The sequence below is a fragment of the Ornithodoros turicata genome, unplaced genomic scaffold (genome assembly GCF_037126465.1).
Source record: "Ornithodoros turicata isolate Travis unplaced genomic scaffold, ASM3712646v1 ctg00001046.1, whole genome shotgun sequence".
Classification (NCBI taxonomy): domain Eukaryota; kingdom Metazoa; phylum Arthropoda; class Arachnida; order Ixodida; family Argasidae; genus Ornithodoros; species Ornithodoros turicata.
The window spans coordinates 203,744-221,290 of record NW_026999445.1 but is presented as its reverse complement, the minus strand read 5'-3'; the positions used below and the strand labels follow the sequence as shown (position 1 = coordinate 221,290).

Here is a 17,547-nt window from a genome sequence, read left to right as displayed (position 1 = left end):
AGAATATTGTTTCCTTTGAAGAGGAAATTTCAATATTCATGAACCTCGACAAAACAATATGGCAGCCACGACCAAGCGACTAATATGGGAACACTCAATTCACGTAAACAAACATAAGACACGTTTACCATAAAAGTCACACACATGTCGGGGAAATCACCCGCAGTAACGTATTAGAACATGGGGTGATAATTAGCAATGGCCAATAAAAGCAACGCACCGTATGCGAGTGAATGACTGCTGGTATAGACGAAAACAAATCACATTCGCTACTTTGTATCACTATTATTATATATACACCTTTACGGCAATTCACTACTTGCAGTCACTTTCCTGCATCACTCCCAATCACAACACACAATAGTATTCGTGATTCGACGACAACACATTACAATTACATATTAACCATATAATACACAGGACAATAGGAATCACAATCATGACGGTGTCATGGTCATACATAATAATACAAGTTCACAACCACATTTCATTTTACGATAGGGACAATTGTCAACGCTGCATTACCTCACAGTACATACACAAACAATGTGGGTATCAGTATCACTATTGGGGCCAACTTATTCAATTCTACTCATGTAGTCTGCTCCCACATTTTCTTGTCCTCGGATGTATTCTACTTTGAAATCGTATTCTTGTAGAACTAAAGCCCATCGCAAAATCCTCATGTTAAGGAACTTAGATTCATTAAGGTACTTCAGAGGTTGATGGTCTGTCTGGAGCGTGAAGCGTGTGCCATATAGGAAAATATGAAACCGCTTTATTGCCCATACAATCGCGAGACATTCTTTCTCAATTGCCGAATATGCTTGCTCTCGCGGGGACAGTTTGCGGCTTCCAAATGCAACGGGATGCAAGTCGTTTTCTCCCTCCTGTAGGAGTACTGTACCCAGACCTACGTCTGAAGCGTCCGTCCTCAGTACAAATGGTTTCTGGAAATCAGGGGCTCTCAAGATCGGTGGCTCAGATAACGCACGCTTGAGGGCATCGAAGGCTGCCTGATGAGCCTCTGTCCACTCGACTACGTTTTTGGCTCTCTTTTTTGTGAGGTCTGTGAGTGGTGCGGCTAGTGATGCGTAGTTTTGCACAAAATCGCGATAATATCCGGCCAATCCCAGGAATGATCGAACTTGTTTCTTGGTTTTCGGCTTCGGCGCATCCTGAATCCTTTGAAGTATGGCCTCCTGTGGGGACAGGTTTCCGCTTCCCACCGTATGGCCGAGGAATGGGAGCTGTTGGAACCCCATCTCGCACTTGGTGGGCCTTATTGTCAGTCCGGCCCTCGAAATCCTTTCAAGTACCCTGTTTACTGCTGTAAGATGCTCTTCCCATGACGAGGTCGCTATCAGCACGTCGTTGTAGTAGTGGTACACATGGAGTATGCCATCCAGAATCCGTCGCATCAACTTCGCGAATACTGCTGGAGCAGTCTTGATGCCAAATGGCATGGTGACGAAGTGATAATGTCCCCTTGATGTTGAAAATGCCGTCAGTTCCTTGGACTCTGGGCTTAAGGGTACTTGCCAGTAGCCCTTAGTCATATCCATTTTGGTGAAGTACTTGTGCCTTCCAACTTCTGCCAGTACGCAGTCGGCTCGTGGGATTGGCTCTCCGTCGGCGACCAAGTGCTTGTTAAGCTGTCGGAAATCGATGCAAAGTCGATTGGTGCCGTCCGGTTTCTCGACGAGAAGCGTGGGAGAGTTGTACGGTGACTTCGACTCTTCAATAACGCCCATTCGCAGCATTTCTCGAACTTCTTCCTCCACAGATTGTCGAACCGCAAAAGGTAGAGGGAATTGCCTCGTGGTGATCGGGCGGGCGAGTTGTGTTCAACTGAAGATCACACTGGATTTCATTTGTCATTCCCGGAACGTCGGAGAAAATTCCCTTGTGCTTTCCGATGAGGCCGCGCAACTGCTGCTCCTGACTGGGACTTAGAGATGGCGCGATACGAACATGTTGATATGTTTCCTTCGGGACATAATTGAATTCCGGGATTTCGACGTCCTGATATTCGTCACGGAGTTCTACAACGGTCATTGCCACTTGTGTAGGTGTCTCTGCCGATTCAGCGCCACGGTCTTCATACTTTTTGAGCATATTGATATGGAAAATCTTTGCCATGTGACCCAGATCGCCAACATAATCAACAGCTCCCCGCCGTTGAGTAATCACAAACGGACCTTTCGACAGCATGGTAAATTTGTTTGAGTCTGTCGGCAGCAGAAGCAGTACCTTATCGCCCGCTTTTAGTCTGCGCTCCTGTGCTCGTGCGTTGTAATAGCGGGCATAACGTTCGGATGCCCGTTCAAGCTCTTCATGTGCGAGCTTGCACGTTTCTTCAAGCCTATTTCGTAAGTCGAAAACATACTGATATGTGGTCCTTATCTCTGGCTCGATTTCTTCTTTAACCCACAGTTCACGCAAAATTGTCAGTGGTCCCCTAACATGACGTCCATATAGTAGTTCGAACGGGGAAAATCCTAGGCTTTCTTGCGGCACCTCCCTGTATGCGAAGAGCAGGGGAGCAAGGTAACGGTCCCAGTCCCTTGGTCTTTCGGCGCACATCCGTCGCAACATCGTCTTCAACGTGCCGTTAAACTTTTCAACCAGCCCATTGGTCATTGGGTGATAAGGGGTGGTCGTCAATTGTCTCAGTGACAGCAATCTTGCTACCTCCTTCATTAGTTCTGAAGTGAAGTTCGACCCGCGGTCAGAAAGGATTTCCTCCGGAACTCCCACTCGGCTGAATATGTTGACCAGGGCTTCGGCCACTCTTTCAGTCTCAATACTAGGCAGCGGCACAGCTTCAGGGAAACGTGTTCCGTAGTCCATCAGCGTCAATATGTATCTATTCCCTCTTGTGGACGGTGGCTGCAAAGGACCAACGATGTCGATAGCCACACGCTTGAATGGTGTGTCTATCACCGGCATCTTCTGTAACGGTGCCTTGGCCGTCTTGCCGCGTGGGGTGGTGCGTTGGCAGATGTCGCAGCTAGCCACGAAGCGTTTTGCGTCGGCTTGAAGTCCCGGCCAGTAAAATTCCATCAGTACCCGGTCTGCTGTTTTACCGCTTCCCAGGTGTCCTGCCATCATACCAGCATGAGCCAGTTCGACCACTGAATTGCGGTACTTCTTGGGCACAACTAACTGTAACACCTCCTCTCGGCTCGAGTCTGCTGCGCATTTACGATACAGCCTGTTATCCTTTAGCACGTAGCTGGTTTTTCCACTGCCATTTCTTCGTGTTCTTCGTGTAATGCCTATTTCGGCGAAGCATTTTTGTAGAGTCGCGTCTTCCCGTTGGTCTCTTGAAAAATCATCTGAGTTTAGTGTAATCGCTAAGTCCGGAATTTTTAACTTCCGAAAGGAAGCCTCCGTCTTCTGGGCTTGCTGCCTGGTTACAACCGCGTGTACCTCAGCCTCTAAATCAGCAGCTTCCTCCCTAGTACATAGCCGTTCTTCCTCGCTGCTTATTTCTGATCGCTTGTCTTGGGGGCTCGTCTGTTTCGGAGCTATGTTCACGCCGTCCACAGTAGGAGTTTCTGTGGCCTTATCCCAGTGTAAATCAGGGTCTTCCGCACTCCGGCAACCCTCTATATTGCCAAGTACTAAATCATACATCGGGTTCTCCATGCAACGGGCCTTAATTTGCCCCGTGAAAAACGGAGTCTGAACAAAAATATCAGCTTCAGGGAGCATTCTCACTGTGTGGTCTACGAGGAAGACTGGGTGTACAGATCCGGTTAGTTCGTCGTCCCGCACCAAAGACCTCTTCACAATGACAGTATTACACCCGGTGTCCTTGAGAACCTTCACACTCTTGTCCCCGACTTTCCCTTCGGTTACTGGCAACCTGTTTACGCCATAGGCTTCCTTGTCTCTGTATACGGCTGTTTGGATTACCGGGATCTTCGCGCCGCTCTTTAGCTCCACGAACCCTTCCTGCACGCATAGTGACACCGACTCCTTCTGGGTTTCTTTTAGGGGGGGCCTAGGCTGCTCTTCGACTCGAGACCGGCAATTCCAAGTACTGTGTCCTAACCTGCCGCATCGTCTGCATCTGGGTGGTGGTGGCTTTCCGGTAGCGCTCCTACAATCTTGAGGTCGATGCCCAACCCGATTGCATAAATAGCAGTGTGGACGGTCCCTCTCTGTGTTGTCAATTCGTTTACTTCCGGCCTCATGCCTCTTCTCTACCACTGCTCTGCTTTCGCTTTTTGGCCCGGTCGCCTTCTTCCCAAAATTTTTCAAACTGTGCGCTTCCACGTATTGTTCCGCTCTTTTCATGAGTTCTTGTAGGGTTTCTCCCTTCCGTTCCCGCATATACAAGGTGAGTTTCTCTTAGCTGTGAGCTAGCAGCTGTTCCTTTAGTAACAGTTCTTTTACTTCATCATACCCCTTTTTTGTATGCGAGAGTTCAATCCAACGCTCCCAATAATTGTCTAAGCGCGCGACATATTGTGCGACTGTCTCGCCATCCTTCGGCATTGAGTTGCGGAACTTCTCTCGAAACCCATCTTCGGTCATCCTAAACCGTTGTAACAACGCGAGTTTCACTTTGTCGTAATTAACGCAGTCGTCTGGGGCCATTCTTCCATAAACCGCTAACGCTTCTCCCGTGAGACAAATACTGAGGGCACTTGCCCACTGATCTCGCGCCCATTTTTGGCCTTCTGCCACTTTCTCGAACCTGACCAGATAAGCATCTAAGTCGTCCTTCCGATCATCAAAATGAGGTAGCATTTTGTGAGGGCTTATCCCCTGGAATCGAACCGAGTCAATCGGACCGTGTCCCGTTCCTACGCCTTGGCTGTATTGTGTCTTGAGGAGGAGTAATTCTTTCTCCTTTTCAAGTTCTAACAGTTTCTTGCTTGATGCTTCTAGTTCTAGGCGTTTTAGCCTTTCTGCAGCTTCTGCCTCTTCCTTGCGTTTCTCGCGCTCCGCCAAAGGATCCTCGCGGAATCTGTCCCGCTCTAACTTGACCCACTCTAGGAGCTCCTTGCCGTCGAGGCCCAGGGTTTTTCCCATGGCGGTTAGTTTCTCAGTGACTTCTGTCTCCATTTCTGCAATTCGCACCCTTCACCCTTATTCCACAAAAACGGTAACTATTTTCGAAGTACACCCCTCCTCTACTCGGTTATCAGCATGAGCACTCTCAATTATGCACGTTTTCTCTCATGATAGGCAGGCTTCACGTTTTCCCTCCGTCTCGATGTGTGTGGACAGCCCGTCCTGTCGCGGACGCCAGTTTTATTTGTCACCGAAAGTTAGGATGCATCTAAAGGGGGTGGTCCCGCCATCGTATAAGGGTCGTTTCGCGATAGCACCAAGTGGGCTTTCACCTCCGTTTTAATCTCGGAGGGATGAGCGTTCTCCACCGGCAGTCGATATTGACCCTCACGGTTAGGAAATGCAACACCGCTAGGACAAACAGAAGAATTGGGCGGACTGTCCTATGTCCGAAGACACATGCTAAAGCAACACTGGATCAGACAGAGAGAAAAGTGTTCGAACAACAACATCAAATTTACTTATAACAACTAGTCATGTAAACAGATGCAACAGCTACAATTTAACCCGTCAACTAACAGATAAATCTGATGCAAGCTTCCGATAATAGGTAAAGTTTGTAAGAGAACAAGTGAAAGTCTTAGCTGTCGGATGGATGATGGCAGACGTGGACTGGTTGAACTTCAGGAAGTTGGCTTGCGATGCGATGGTCGAGTCCGAATTGGGTGAAGGCACAACACTTCACTTCACTTCACATAGGAAATATACACTTAGGACGATAGCTGCAATCTGGCGGGAAAACGGAACTGGTCCTGGCTCGTACGTTCGGGGTTACATTTCTGGCTGCCTCTCCACACAAAGACCACTATCCTTTTTATTCCCTCCTGTTCTTTTATTTTCTCTTTCTTTAAATCCCTCTCCCCTGACTTGTTCTGCTCGACCCTGAATACTAAAAAAAAAAAACATATACATACTTCTAATGGCTTTTAGCCCTTAGAGTTGTTTTTCCCCCTGTCCTTGGCATTTCCTGTTCATCTATGACCTCTTAATTGGAGACAGGTGCTTCTCCAGTTTGTTGCAGAAAACACGGCTCCCGTCGTCTAGACAGATGGGGAAGTAAAATACCTTCATGTTGAACAAGAGATGTTCATGTATTCGCTCATGTATTCGCTCACAGATTTTCGGTATTGTGTACAAAACAGCTATGCGGAAGCGCGTCCCTTTCATTCAACCCTTCAACGAGACAAAGTACTTAAGCTGTGCCAGCGTGACCAAAGCACAGCGGGGTGGACCTAGACAAAGCCAGGTGTGACCCTGAGGCCTGCCCAGGTGTCTTACGGGTTGGGGAAGACTGTTGGGAGAGGCGAAGTGAGACGGTCATCTTGGTTTTGTCACAAGCACAAAGACACTGAGTAGGCAATCATAATGACAATTTAGGGGACTGAAACCACTGTATCAACAAGGAGTTATTAAGTTTGACATATTTTCTAGCACAATAAAGTAGATGGCTTTGACACGTGTGCAAACCATTTTAGAAAAGTCATTACAAAATAAGGCAATGTTACACTAAATGGCATATAACCTGTACAATTAAATCAATGAAATGTGTTAATGAACTAGCGTTCTTGCTCTGGCCCATTATGGATCAAAGAACTGTCCTGAGCGGAAGAGTGAAAACACAGTAGAACTTTGGCTGTTTCAACAGTTTTCTGCTCTAGAAAGCTGACAAGTACTGTTCTATGCTCGTTTGGTGCATTCACAAATTTGTCTAAAATTAAATAAGCAGATGCAGCAGAACTGCGCCATGCTCTTTCAGGTACACAATAAGTAAACAAATTGTGTGATATTGACAACGAACAAAATGTAAAAACAGTTCCCTGCTCTGAACGATAAAGTTTATGTAGCATTTTACACATTCACACAAATATAACATATCATTAAATAGGTAAAGAAAGTTAGCTTGAATGAACGAGCATACTTTCTCAGGCACATTCCAAATAAGATAATGTTTTGTACCGAAAACAAAATCACAAAGGCAATGCAGAAGCCTCATTTTTCATACTGTTATGCGTCTTAAACGATAAGGCAAGATATTGTAAAATGGCCATGGCATAAACGTGAAGAAAAAGCTGCTACACTGTAAGATGACAGGCACCCATATCAGAAAACAACAAGAAAAGTCCCTAGGTAGACACATGCAGTCATTCGTATTTGATCGCATTTTGTTTTGTCACCTTGTGATGTTTCAGAAGGATTAATTTTTTCTGAAGTTTATTATCACACCATTTATCAAAAAAGAAATTTCCGTAGTTAAGACTACATTTGCATGGCACCAAAACGAAGCCCATCTAAACATTACTCCATGTTGCCATGAGTCTGATCATAATTCATGAACCAAGTAGTGGCAAAGATACCCAGAAAATGATGCCTTGTGGCACCTCTGCAGTTCTGCGCATAGCGAATTCAGCATGCCTTCACTCCATCCGTGCTTAGAGAGGGGTTGTGAGTAACTTACACAAACCTAGGGGGAAAGTGGTAATGAAAAAGTTTGCAGGGTAGCACCACAGAAAAGAGGGTTGCTGCATGCTGATCTGCATCAAATATATCTGTCGCCAATTACACCCCCCAATCTTACCCTCTCTCCTTTGCATTTTTTGTCGTTGTTGTTGTTCTGTGCTCCTGCAGTTACTTTGGCTCAGCTTGCGAACCTCCTCTTGTCGCATGGGGAGCAAAAGCATGCTCAATAGGTCAGATGGGGACATGTAGTTTTTCAGTTTTTTTTCCTAGCTTGTGATGATCGATATGCCTGAGTCAACGCCGAGTAATTTCATCAGGATTTCTCTTTCGAGCCATGGCACAGGGCCTTAAGTGGCCTTGACTGGGTAACTTACTGAGCTGCTTGCTCAAAGATCATCATGATAGAGCTCATAAGAAATGAAGCCCAGTACCTAAGGCCGTGGAGACATAATGGAGCGAAATACTGTTGGCCGCATGCCTTTGTTACAAATCTTTGACGTAGGTACTGGGACTGGGACTGTGTGTAGCTGCAGCAGTTCCTTCACGTTTCTGCTGAGACAGTTCTTGCTACCTCATGCAATTCCTTTCTTTTAAAATATGTAACAATCACATTAATGTTTATATAACATGTTGCTATGCCATCCTGCATATCACAAAAGTGGTAGTACAATATAGTGTATGCAGCTTATCAGCATGGCGAACGAGTGCAATGGAGAGCTCAGACAGACCAATGACAGAATACTCAGAACAGCTCACGACAACAACCATGACTCCTCTACCTTTCTGATGATAATTTTCAAGACAGGTACTTAGTATGTTCTCACTGCCAGCTCACAATAGCAGGAAATGTCTTGTGTTGCCATCAATTACCTGCACTAAATGTGTTTCTCATGAATTTGTCGCTACATTTCTGTGTTTTCCTGCACCCGTTCACGATGGTGAGCACAACAAGTACAATCTAGGTAAGAACCAACTTCATTGCTTTGAAGTCTTTTAGTTTTATGAACAAAGAGAGCGCCCTTGCTGCTGATCCACTCACATGGCTGCTCTTCGACTTCTCATGTATTTTGTAGACAGTTTGATGCCCAGGAAATATCTGCAATGTGCAAAGGTGCTCTTAGGACACTTAACAGAATGATGCCATGATTGCACAAAACAATCAACCCTATGTTAGTCTCTCACAAGTCATGAAAACGCAAAGAAATTTAAAGTATTTTTTGCTGTTAAAATAATAGTGATTAGCTGCGCTTCGGTTTGAACTACCCTTTGCAGAGTAAGGGTACCTACCACTCAAATACAAGAAAAGTAGTTTAATTAGTAGCTGAGCTACAAGTAGTTTAATTGCTTCTCATTACTAGGCGAGTCACACTGTGTTCCAAAAGAAATAGCTTGACATGTATGAAAACATACAAAACACATCAAGAAGGAAGGAAATCATAATCCGCTGGTCAGCTGCCAGGAAGAATGCCACGGTTGCTTATTAGCTCCCTGCATAAGGTTCCTGATTTGCAATGCTATATGATCAGGTTCAAGCAGCATCTACAACAATTAGTGTGAAGTTTGACGTGCCACAGCTCCAATGAATTGAAACTATTTTTTTATCGGATATGTTGTCCATAATTGAAAAAGCTGAAAGCTGCTTAACAAAAAACATCACTTTTGCTCAATTCACACTTATTAGTGTTGTTGCCTTGAATGTGCACATAAAAGTGTGCTGATAATTCAAAGAAAAACTGCTAGCCTCTCGAGTATCAATTAGGTAATCGATTACAATTATTACACACAGCATTTGCACTTTCTTCAAAGCACAACGATGCACTACTCACATTCACTGACGGACACTTTCCTTTTTTGACGGTGTTTTCTCTCGCAGTGCTCTGAAGGTGCATGAAACGTCTCAAATGTCACCCTTTACTCAGGATGGTAGCAAGGAAATAAATAGCTGTTAATATTCATATGGTTGCCCCGGTGTTCCACACCGGCTACAGGCGTGGAGCGGCCCATTTCTTGCACTTGTACGTTTTTCTTCATTCTGCTTGAGGACAACACATATATTCTACTCAAGACGCTTGTAATACAACACTCACGCATCCAACAGTTTGCTAACGCCGCACAGGAAATGTGAACATCATAACTTTCGGGTTCTCATTCACGCCAGGCTCTTGTGAGCCATCAGTTGTGTAAGCTGATGCCGACAACGAATATCACGGTGAAGAGGAGCGGTTCGCTCTTGTGGGTATTGTTATCTAATAACGAACGAGACACCGATTGGGTCAAACGATAACATGCACCGTACCACATATTCTTGGCTCAACTCCGACTGCGCGGTCAGGTGCACGCACAATCATCCCACTGCCGTTACAGCAACTTGCCTTCAGGAACATGCTCAATAACGTACACATTCAAGCATACCCGCGTCAAGAATTGATATGCACCCCGATGCAGTCAGTTTGAGCATATCGCCGTGTCGTTTTATGCTCAACCACATGACTTCACTACGCGGCGAGTATAAATGGCATGCATTGGTGAAGTTAGGCCTAAACAGTTTCTGTTTGTACGACACGACAAACACTACTTGTCTCCGCACAGGCACACACTCTTAGTGGAACTTCTGTTCCGGTATCAAAAAGCTAGCACTGTGCACTTGCTACTGACCATGACAATGGGATTCAATTTCAACAAGAAAGCTGCTCACCTGAAGCCGAGAGATGCAGCTACGCAGCAGAGCGCCAACCGCCAACTTTCGAAACCGCAGTTCGTGAGCCCACGTTTGTGAGAGCACGGTCAACAGACGACGATTCCACGAATCTCACGCTCGTGTCGAAGCGGGAGAAAAAATATTTGATTCGATCGCATTTTTGCTGAACTGATTGCAATATGGCTGACAAACGTCGATCGTGCTCGCTGCAGTTCTTAAACAGAGTATGCTCTGTGAAATGGTTATACAGAAGAGTCTGTACCCATTTACAGGGAATTTCTCTGTTTTTTCTCCGTTATTTTACAGAAATTTTTTTCAGTGTATAAGGGCTCTCGATCTACATCCCGCGATGCGCTCTACAAGATAACCAACACACTACAAAACTACATCCAACAATGAAAAAATGGCTAGGAAGCAAGCGAGCTGGTGAAGATGATGCATAATGTAAAAAACCCCTTCTTTCACAAAGTGTCTCACAACTTGTTAGCCGTTGCGAAGAAGTTTCAAATCAACATCGTTTTCAAGAACAACTTCCGTCTTGACCGCCTCACGCCTTTCGCCAAACCTGAAGTTTTTTGCAAGAATCACCGGAATAAATTTGTCCCTTGTTCTTCAAACGTTGTTTACCAGATCCCCTTAGCTTGTGGTTTCTGTTATATTGGCCAGACAAAACGTTGCTTAAATGATCGTTTGAGAGAGCATTCTTTAAAAGTAAAAAATAAAGCCTCAAACTCTGAAATTGCAAAACATTTGGAAGAATGCTCAGATTGCTTCCCTCTATGGGATGAAACAATTGTAAAGGCATCCGAAGTGGACCCACACAGAAGACTGTTGAGAGAGACACTTTTCATAACTTCTTGTGGGAACTGTGTCAGCAAACCTTCCGTAATCTTCGGTCCGGCCTTGAACAGACTGCTCGTTCCCCCGAAATGACCTTCTATTTTGTTCTCAACTGGTGTTCCTTTCCCTTCTGTTTGTATATATTTCTGTTTTGTGAAGTAAAATTTTCAGCTGTGTTTGAGACTTCGTGTTGTGTCTGTCCCTTCGTGTTCCCTAGTCTCGGGGTTTTTTACATTATACATCCAACAGTTTTTGTGCGGGGCAACTGTAATGACCACTTTCATATAACCGACGAATGGCTGAACGAAGCAGTTCGAATGGTCACGATACATTCCTACGTCGTTCATTGCGGTCACACTACGATGCTGCACAATATATGTATCTCGTGTGACAAGCCTGGCAATCGCACGATGCGCACGGGCAGAAATACGGTCTTTTTTCTTTGAAGACCAGTCCTCTGCAGCCTGTAGGTATATGTTCAAATGACCACCAAGTCTCACGTTGTTGCGCAATCGCTCCCATTCCTGCACTTGTAGTAAAGGCAGCAAACGGGTCGACGTGAATGGCAGCTGAATGGCAGTTGTTGTTTCCATCGTTCAATAGTTCTCGGGATTACCTAGGACTACGATGAGCGTTTCGCTCATCGTAGCCGGCGGCCATAACTGGATTTCCTCGCAAACGGGAGTTGACGCCAGGGAAGTCAGAGAAAGCCTCAGCTTTCATCCAATCAGAAGTACGATTCTCTATCTACGTAGATGGAGCAGGTTTTTCCCATCTACGTCACAAAAATGGCTGCGCTCATGGCTTGTTTTGGTTTCTTTGATTAATTAATTTTCGTAATAGGAAGACAAAAGTGATAAACGAAGATGCGTTTCGGGGGTAGTTGGATGTGCTCGTTCTGAATGTCACAACCGTTCTAACACATCGGGAAATCGGCGTAGCTGACCTTCAAGCATCGATCGTGTTCACTCTATAAGCTTTAGTTTGTATAGACGATTGATGTTCCTTCACAGCAGAACTGGCAAACCCAAAAGGAATGGGAAATCATCGAAGGAACGAAACGATATGGGATATCGGATGCAGATCGATATCGGGTCGATGTTCGAGAAAAATTGGGTAAATACGGCAAATAAAAACAGGCGGAATAGGCGGTATACGGTGTTTAAGAGTATGGCGTACTTCTTTTACCTAGCCTAACAGGTTACCCTGTTCATATACTGGCGTCAACTTACACTTAGCCTGGATTTTTGCAAATATTTGATAAAGGCCTCGAAGCTCTTCCATGCAACTGTACTTTTTGCTACGTTCCTGGGGGTCACCTGCCCACCAATTTTGACCACATCATAACGTTTGCTGCCATCTGTGCGTCAACGCTCTCGGTCGCTGTCCCAGTGCAAATCCCTTGGTGACCCCCAAAAGGAGCGCAATTTAATGTACAGTTGGCACACTAAACCGAGTAATAGCTTGCTTGACCAGCTTATCGTCTCACAGTGTGATTGCTGGCATCAAGGGTCTTCGAGTGGTGGACTGCTCAATCATGCCTAATATAGTCTCGGGAAACACCAATGTGCCCGCCATGATGATTGGAGCCAAGGGAGCCGCTATGATATTGCAAGACCACGGACTCTACGACCCAAACTCTATGTAATCTTAGCAGTAACTCAAAATAAAGTGAAGAATGTCGCAGCATTGTCTTCCAGTGAAAACGGTTATGAGAATGTTGTGAGCACGCGAAATGTAAGAACTCGCTGAAGGAGCTATATTTAATATGGAAGCACCTCTCCAACTATGTGATATGGATAGACCGCTACCTGCCGTCGAGATGCCAATAGTAGGTACACTTAACTTAGGTAGGTATATGAATTAGAACGAACTAGTAACGCTTAGAAACATAGAAAAAAAGATATTTGAACGAGACTCTCGTGTAACAGTCTACACTCCATCACTTCATCATCACCTGATGACGTGTAGACTGCTACACGAAAGTCTCGTTCAAACAATTTTTTATATGTTTCTAACCTTACTTGTTCCTTCTAACTCACGATCTGGTCGCTTGACATTGTTCATGTTCCTGCTGCAACTTAGGTACACTCTTAAAAATGAACTTCCCACATAGCACGCTCCTAGCCAACCATAATCCCGAATGACAACGTTCTTGCTCTAGATTTGTTGAAAACGGAAGGCGGAGCCTATGTTGTGCACATTATGCATGGCACAGAATAGGCTCCGCCTCCCGTTTTCAACAAATCAGGGGCGAGAACGTTGTCATTCGGGATGATGGTTGGCTAGGAGCGTGCTATGTGGTGAAGTTCATTTCTAAGAGTTTAGGTATAGGTAAATTATGTTCAATATATTAAATAACCTTACAGACATTTTCTCCTTGGAAAAAAAAAGAAAAAATCGAGAGGCAGCAGCATCAACAACTAAAACTTTATTTCTGGGTTCATCGCCACAGGCGATACTCTACCCGATTGCCGGTGGGAATGTGGGGAATAAAATAACGAGCCCCTTCACAATAACGATCGAAGTCCGATGGTGCCCAGAAATGTCAGAAGAGCTTTGAGCGCAGAGCGTTGCTGGGCTGGATTAGGCAGCATCAGTCCTCTTCTAGTCACCCATGTACATAGCATTAGATACTATTTTGTTCCAAGAACAATATACAGCGGAGTGTCCCCGCGGGAACTCACTCCCGCGGGAAACCTTCTATAGGGTATCTCAGTTAAATCCCCGAGCTAAGTAGTTCACGAACCGGAGGACCAATCGAAGAACTTTCTTTTTTACAAGTACCTGTCCAATACCGCCTACAAGCTGCGCACCGTGGGAAAGAGCGGGAGGCGCTCATTATTTAAATGAAAATTCAAACGAGTTTCGAGAAGAAACATAACTTCTAGAGCAGGGCGCTGTCGGCATTAAAATGGGTTCGTCACCTTTTCGAACCTTCAGTGGACACCTTTTAGAGAAAAATCTGCCACGGGAGCGAGTCATTTCTAGCAGTAATTAATTGGTTTCAGTTTACATATTTGTATCGCGGCTGGTCGCGGCGAAGCGCAAAAGGACGTAATTCATTGGCGGATAAGGGAGTGGAAGCGAGTGCTGTATGTCTTGCAACGTTCAGAAAACGTAAAGATCGCACCCCGGCTCATGAACAAAGCGGTGTTGTATAAAATGTTGAGTGCATAGACTGTGATGCAACCTACATTGGCGAGATAGACAAAAGACGTGGGCCAAGACTAAAAGAGCACACAGGGGACGTTGCCAGGGATACTATTGCTACTCCAACCAGAACTGAATTAGGCTACTATTCTTTGCCTAAGGGGCGCTAGAAATTTCTTAGAGTCCTGGTTCATCAGGCGTGACGCATCAGCCTGTAATACGTACAAACCGTGGCCCCCTATCGGATGTGTATGACCCTCCGCAACGCCCCATTGAGCCCATATTAGGAAAATTCACACAACACTGGGCACACGGCCAATGAGAATGCAGCGATTGCTTCCCACATCGTCCAATCAGAAGTCTTTCCGTCCGGCTCGCAGCCGGACCGGTTCTGGCTCTTGTTGACTTCTGCATTCCATACTGGTCCGTACCGGCTACCCCTGACCTCAAAATCTATTAGCTTTCATGCACGCTGTAAAGTTATTCAGTGATTCCAAAGCAATTGTGAAAAGTGTTGTAGTGAACAGAAATTTATCTGAGCCATATATTGGCACAATCGGCAGCTTGACGCGCTTACATGCATTTGGCGTACTGAGTCCATTGCGTAGCGCTGCCTGGCACACTGCAACACAGTTCAAACTTGCCAAATACGCATATCGACACAGCCTATTCCCAACAACGAATAACTGTCACATACTTGCGCACCATATCTCTTGATCATCATGTCCTTGCGTGCTATACGTGAAACATAAAATGATGCTGCTTCATGAATCTATTTTCTTGTCACCGCTATGCAATTCTGATAGAGCTCGAACGTGTTCATCGAGCCAGAATTCACTACAGCACTTCAGTTCGAAATCCGATTGGCTGTCCGTAGACCGATGCTTGTGTCAAGAAACAATACAACACGATCAACGACACCATCATACACGGAGAGACGGCGACCACTTGCCTCCCAACCAAAGATACCGCCGCCTGGCGTCCACCGTTCAAATTTCAAATGAAACCGCCGAGAGAGTACGCAGCACGCAGGCGAGGAAGCGCCGTTTTGAAATTCCGGCAACCATATCCGAACACATGTGGCGTCCGACCAATGGAGAGGCACGGATTGCTCCATGCGCAGTAACACGCACTTTGATACAGATTTTGCGACTGCTGTGGCGGGCTGTCTAATGTGCCCGTCTTTGGCCTCTGTTGTACTGATGACGCCACTCGGATCGGCGGCAAAACGTTTACACTATTTGTTTTTGATCGTTGTGTTAAGCCGGCTTTTAGAATATGTTTTCAAATAAAGTTGTTTTTACAAAGCTTCCCAAGCTTCGTAAGCTTCGCAAGCTTCGTAAGCAAGAGTTTTTAGAGAAACACAAAGCGAGGCAATCCCAATGAAAATAATAGGAAAATACGCATCCACGCAATTATTCCCCGTGGCACGAATTCGGGTTGTGTGAGTGCATCAATTTATGACCGAAAGAGTATTCGCAAAGATGCGTAGTTTAGCATTCCACATGCGAGGGCCATCATTTAATTTTCACGAAATTACCCACACATCTTCCAAATGCCGTGCCTTTTTGTGCGTTGTGGGGGTCCGACCAATTACAAACATACGATATTTCATTATTTGGCCCTGAAATACAACATAAAAACGAAAGCTGGTGTGTCCCTGCATACCACAGCTAAACCTATAACCCGATTTTGACTGCCAGAATTTTGAAAAGTACAAAATCCGAAACCGAAAAACCCTCCCTCATGAACCAGCTCCCATCGCTTAGCGGCTATTACGATCGCCGTCCATGCCAATGATGGGAAGTTTTCTTCTGATTGCCATGTTAACGCCAGGAAGCAACTGTGGCTGTGAGTGGCGTACAGATGTAGACAGATACGAGAGGACAGTAGGGAGAAGTAGGAGACAGGCGGGTTTGCATGCGCCCTGGGCCTACTTGAAGGGAAAGTGTGAACATTCACTTGGAAAGTCTTCGGAAAACCCGGGGAAAAGTTTCCTTTTTTTTTGTGGGGGTGGGGGTGGGGGTGCGCTTAAAATGAAGAATGTTGAGTGGTTGCGACACCACAGCCGGTGGTAGGATTCGGACCCATATCCTCCCAGTCTTCAGCACGACGAGCGAGCGGACACATTACCTGCTCCGCGATGCCCCTGGTGAATCTCGAAAGCGACCCACGCACCAAACAGACATCGGCTGCGCAGCCTAATCTTTCCTCAGGGATTTCCTCAGAAGCTGAAATGCTGAGCCCCCCCAAGCAGCTCCATACGTGAGACTTTTGCTTTAACCTAGCTTCAATGGACCGGAAGCTTCAACTTTTTTGGAACTTGTAACTTTTGGAATGGCTCCTGATGAAGTCTGCCCAGGGCACGTTATTCGACCTCCACCCCAACCCCAAGAAACGTATCGCCGGATCGGCTGCTCGACTACTCGGCAATAACAGTCACAGATTCCAAACACAACTTGACATGACAACCTTTCCATAAACACTCTTAAACAAATATGTTACATTATAGCTCCAACGCTTGCTAACATTATTAACTATTCATTTGAAGCCGGGATATTTCCAGACCAACTCAAAATAGCCAAAATAAACCCCATTTATAAGAAAGGAGACAGAACAAAACCTGAAAACTACAGGCCTATCGCCATCCTGCCAGCGATATCCAAGGTATTCGAAAAACTAATTCTCAACCGACTGGAAAAATTATTTACATCAAGAAATCCATTATCAAAAACACAATATGGTTTTACTAAGGGAAAATCCACAGAACTAGCCTTACTTAACGTCAGTGAAAATATAAAACGAAATATAGAAATTAACTGCCTTTCCTTAGGAATATTCATTGACCTCACCAAAGCATTTGATCTGCTTGACCACTCCATCTTACTTCAGAAACTGTCCAAATACGGCGTGAGAGGCACACCCCTTAATCTTCTAAAAAGTTACCTATCCAATCGCAAACAATACGTTACACTAGGTAAAGGAAAATCAGAACCAAGCGAGATTAACTGTGGCGTCCCCCAGGGATCCATTTTAGGTCCATTCCTCTTCCTAGTTTACATCAATGATCTACCTAACTTTCTTGGATGTAAAGCCATCATCTACGCAGATGACATCAACCTGTTCTTGACAAGCAAAGATATAACACACTTATATGAACTAGGTAACACAGCTCTCCAAAAATTATCACACTGGATTTCGACCAATCGACTAGTCATTAACTTAAAAAAATCTAATTACATTATTTTTAAACCAAAAAACAAACCACTACACACAACATTCAATCTGAAGATATTCAACAAAGCACT

The 17,547-nt window shown here is 45.2% G+C and overlaps 1 protein-coding gene across 3 annotated transcripts in view; it reads left to right on the top strand.

Moving 5' to 3' along the window:
• The window catches only part of LOC135376141 (glucose dehydrogenase [FAD, quinone]-like), a 110,785-nt gene extending 98,013 nt beyond the window's left edge, over window positions 1-12,772 (top strand). For all 3 annotated transcript variants that reach the window (XM_064608719.1, XM_064608718.1, XM_064608717.1), the window contains one exon: window positions 12,578-12,772. In XM_064608719.1, the coding sequence (XP_064464789.1) occupies window positions 12,578-12,734 (157 nt within the window). In that variant the 3' untranslated portion in view covers window positions 12,735-12,772. The remainder of the gene's footprint in view (window positions 1-12,577) is intronic.
• The last annotated feature ends 4,775 nt before the right edge of the window (window positions 12,773-17,547 follow it).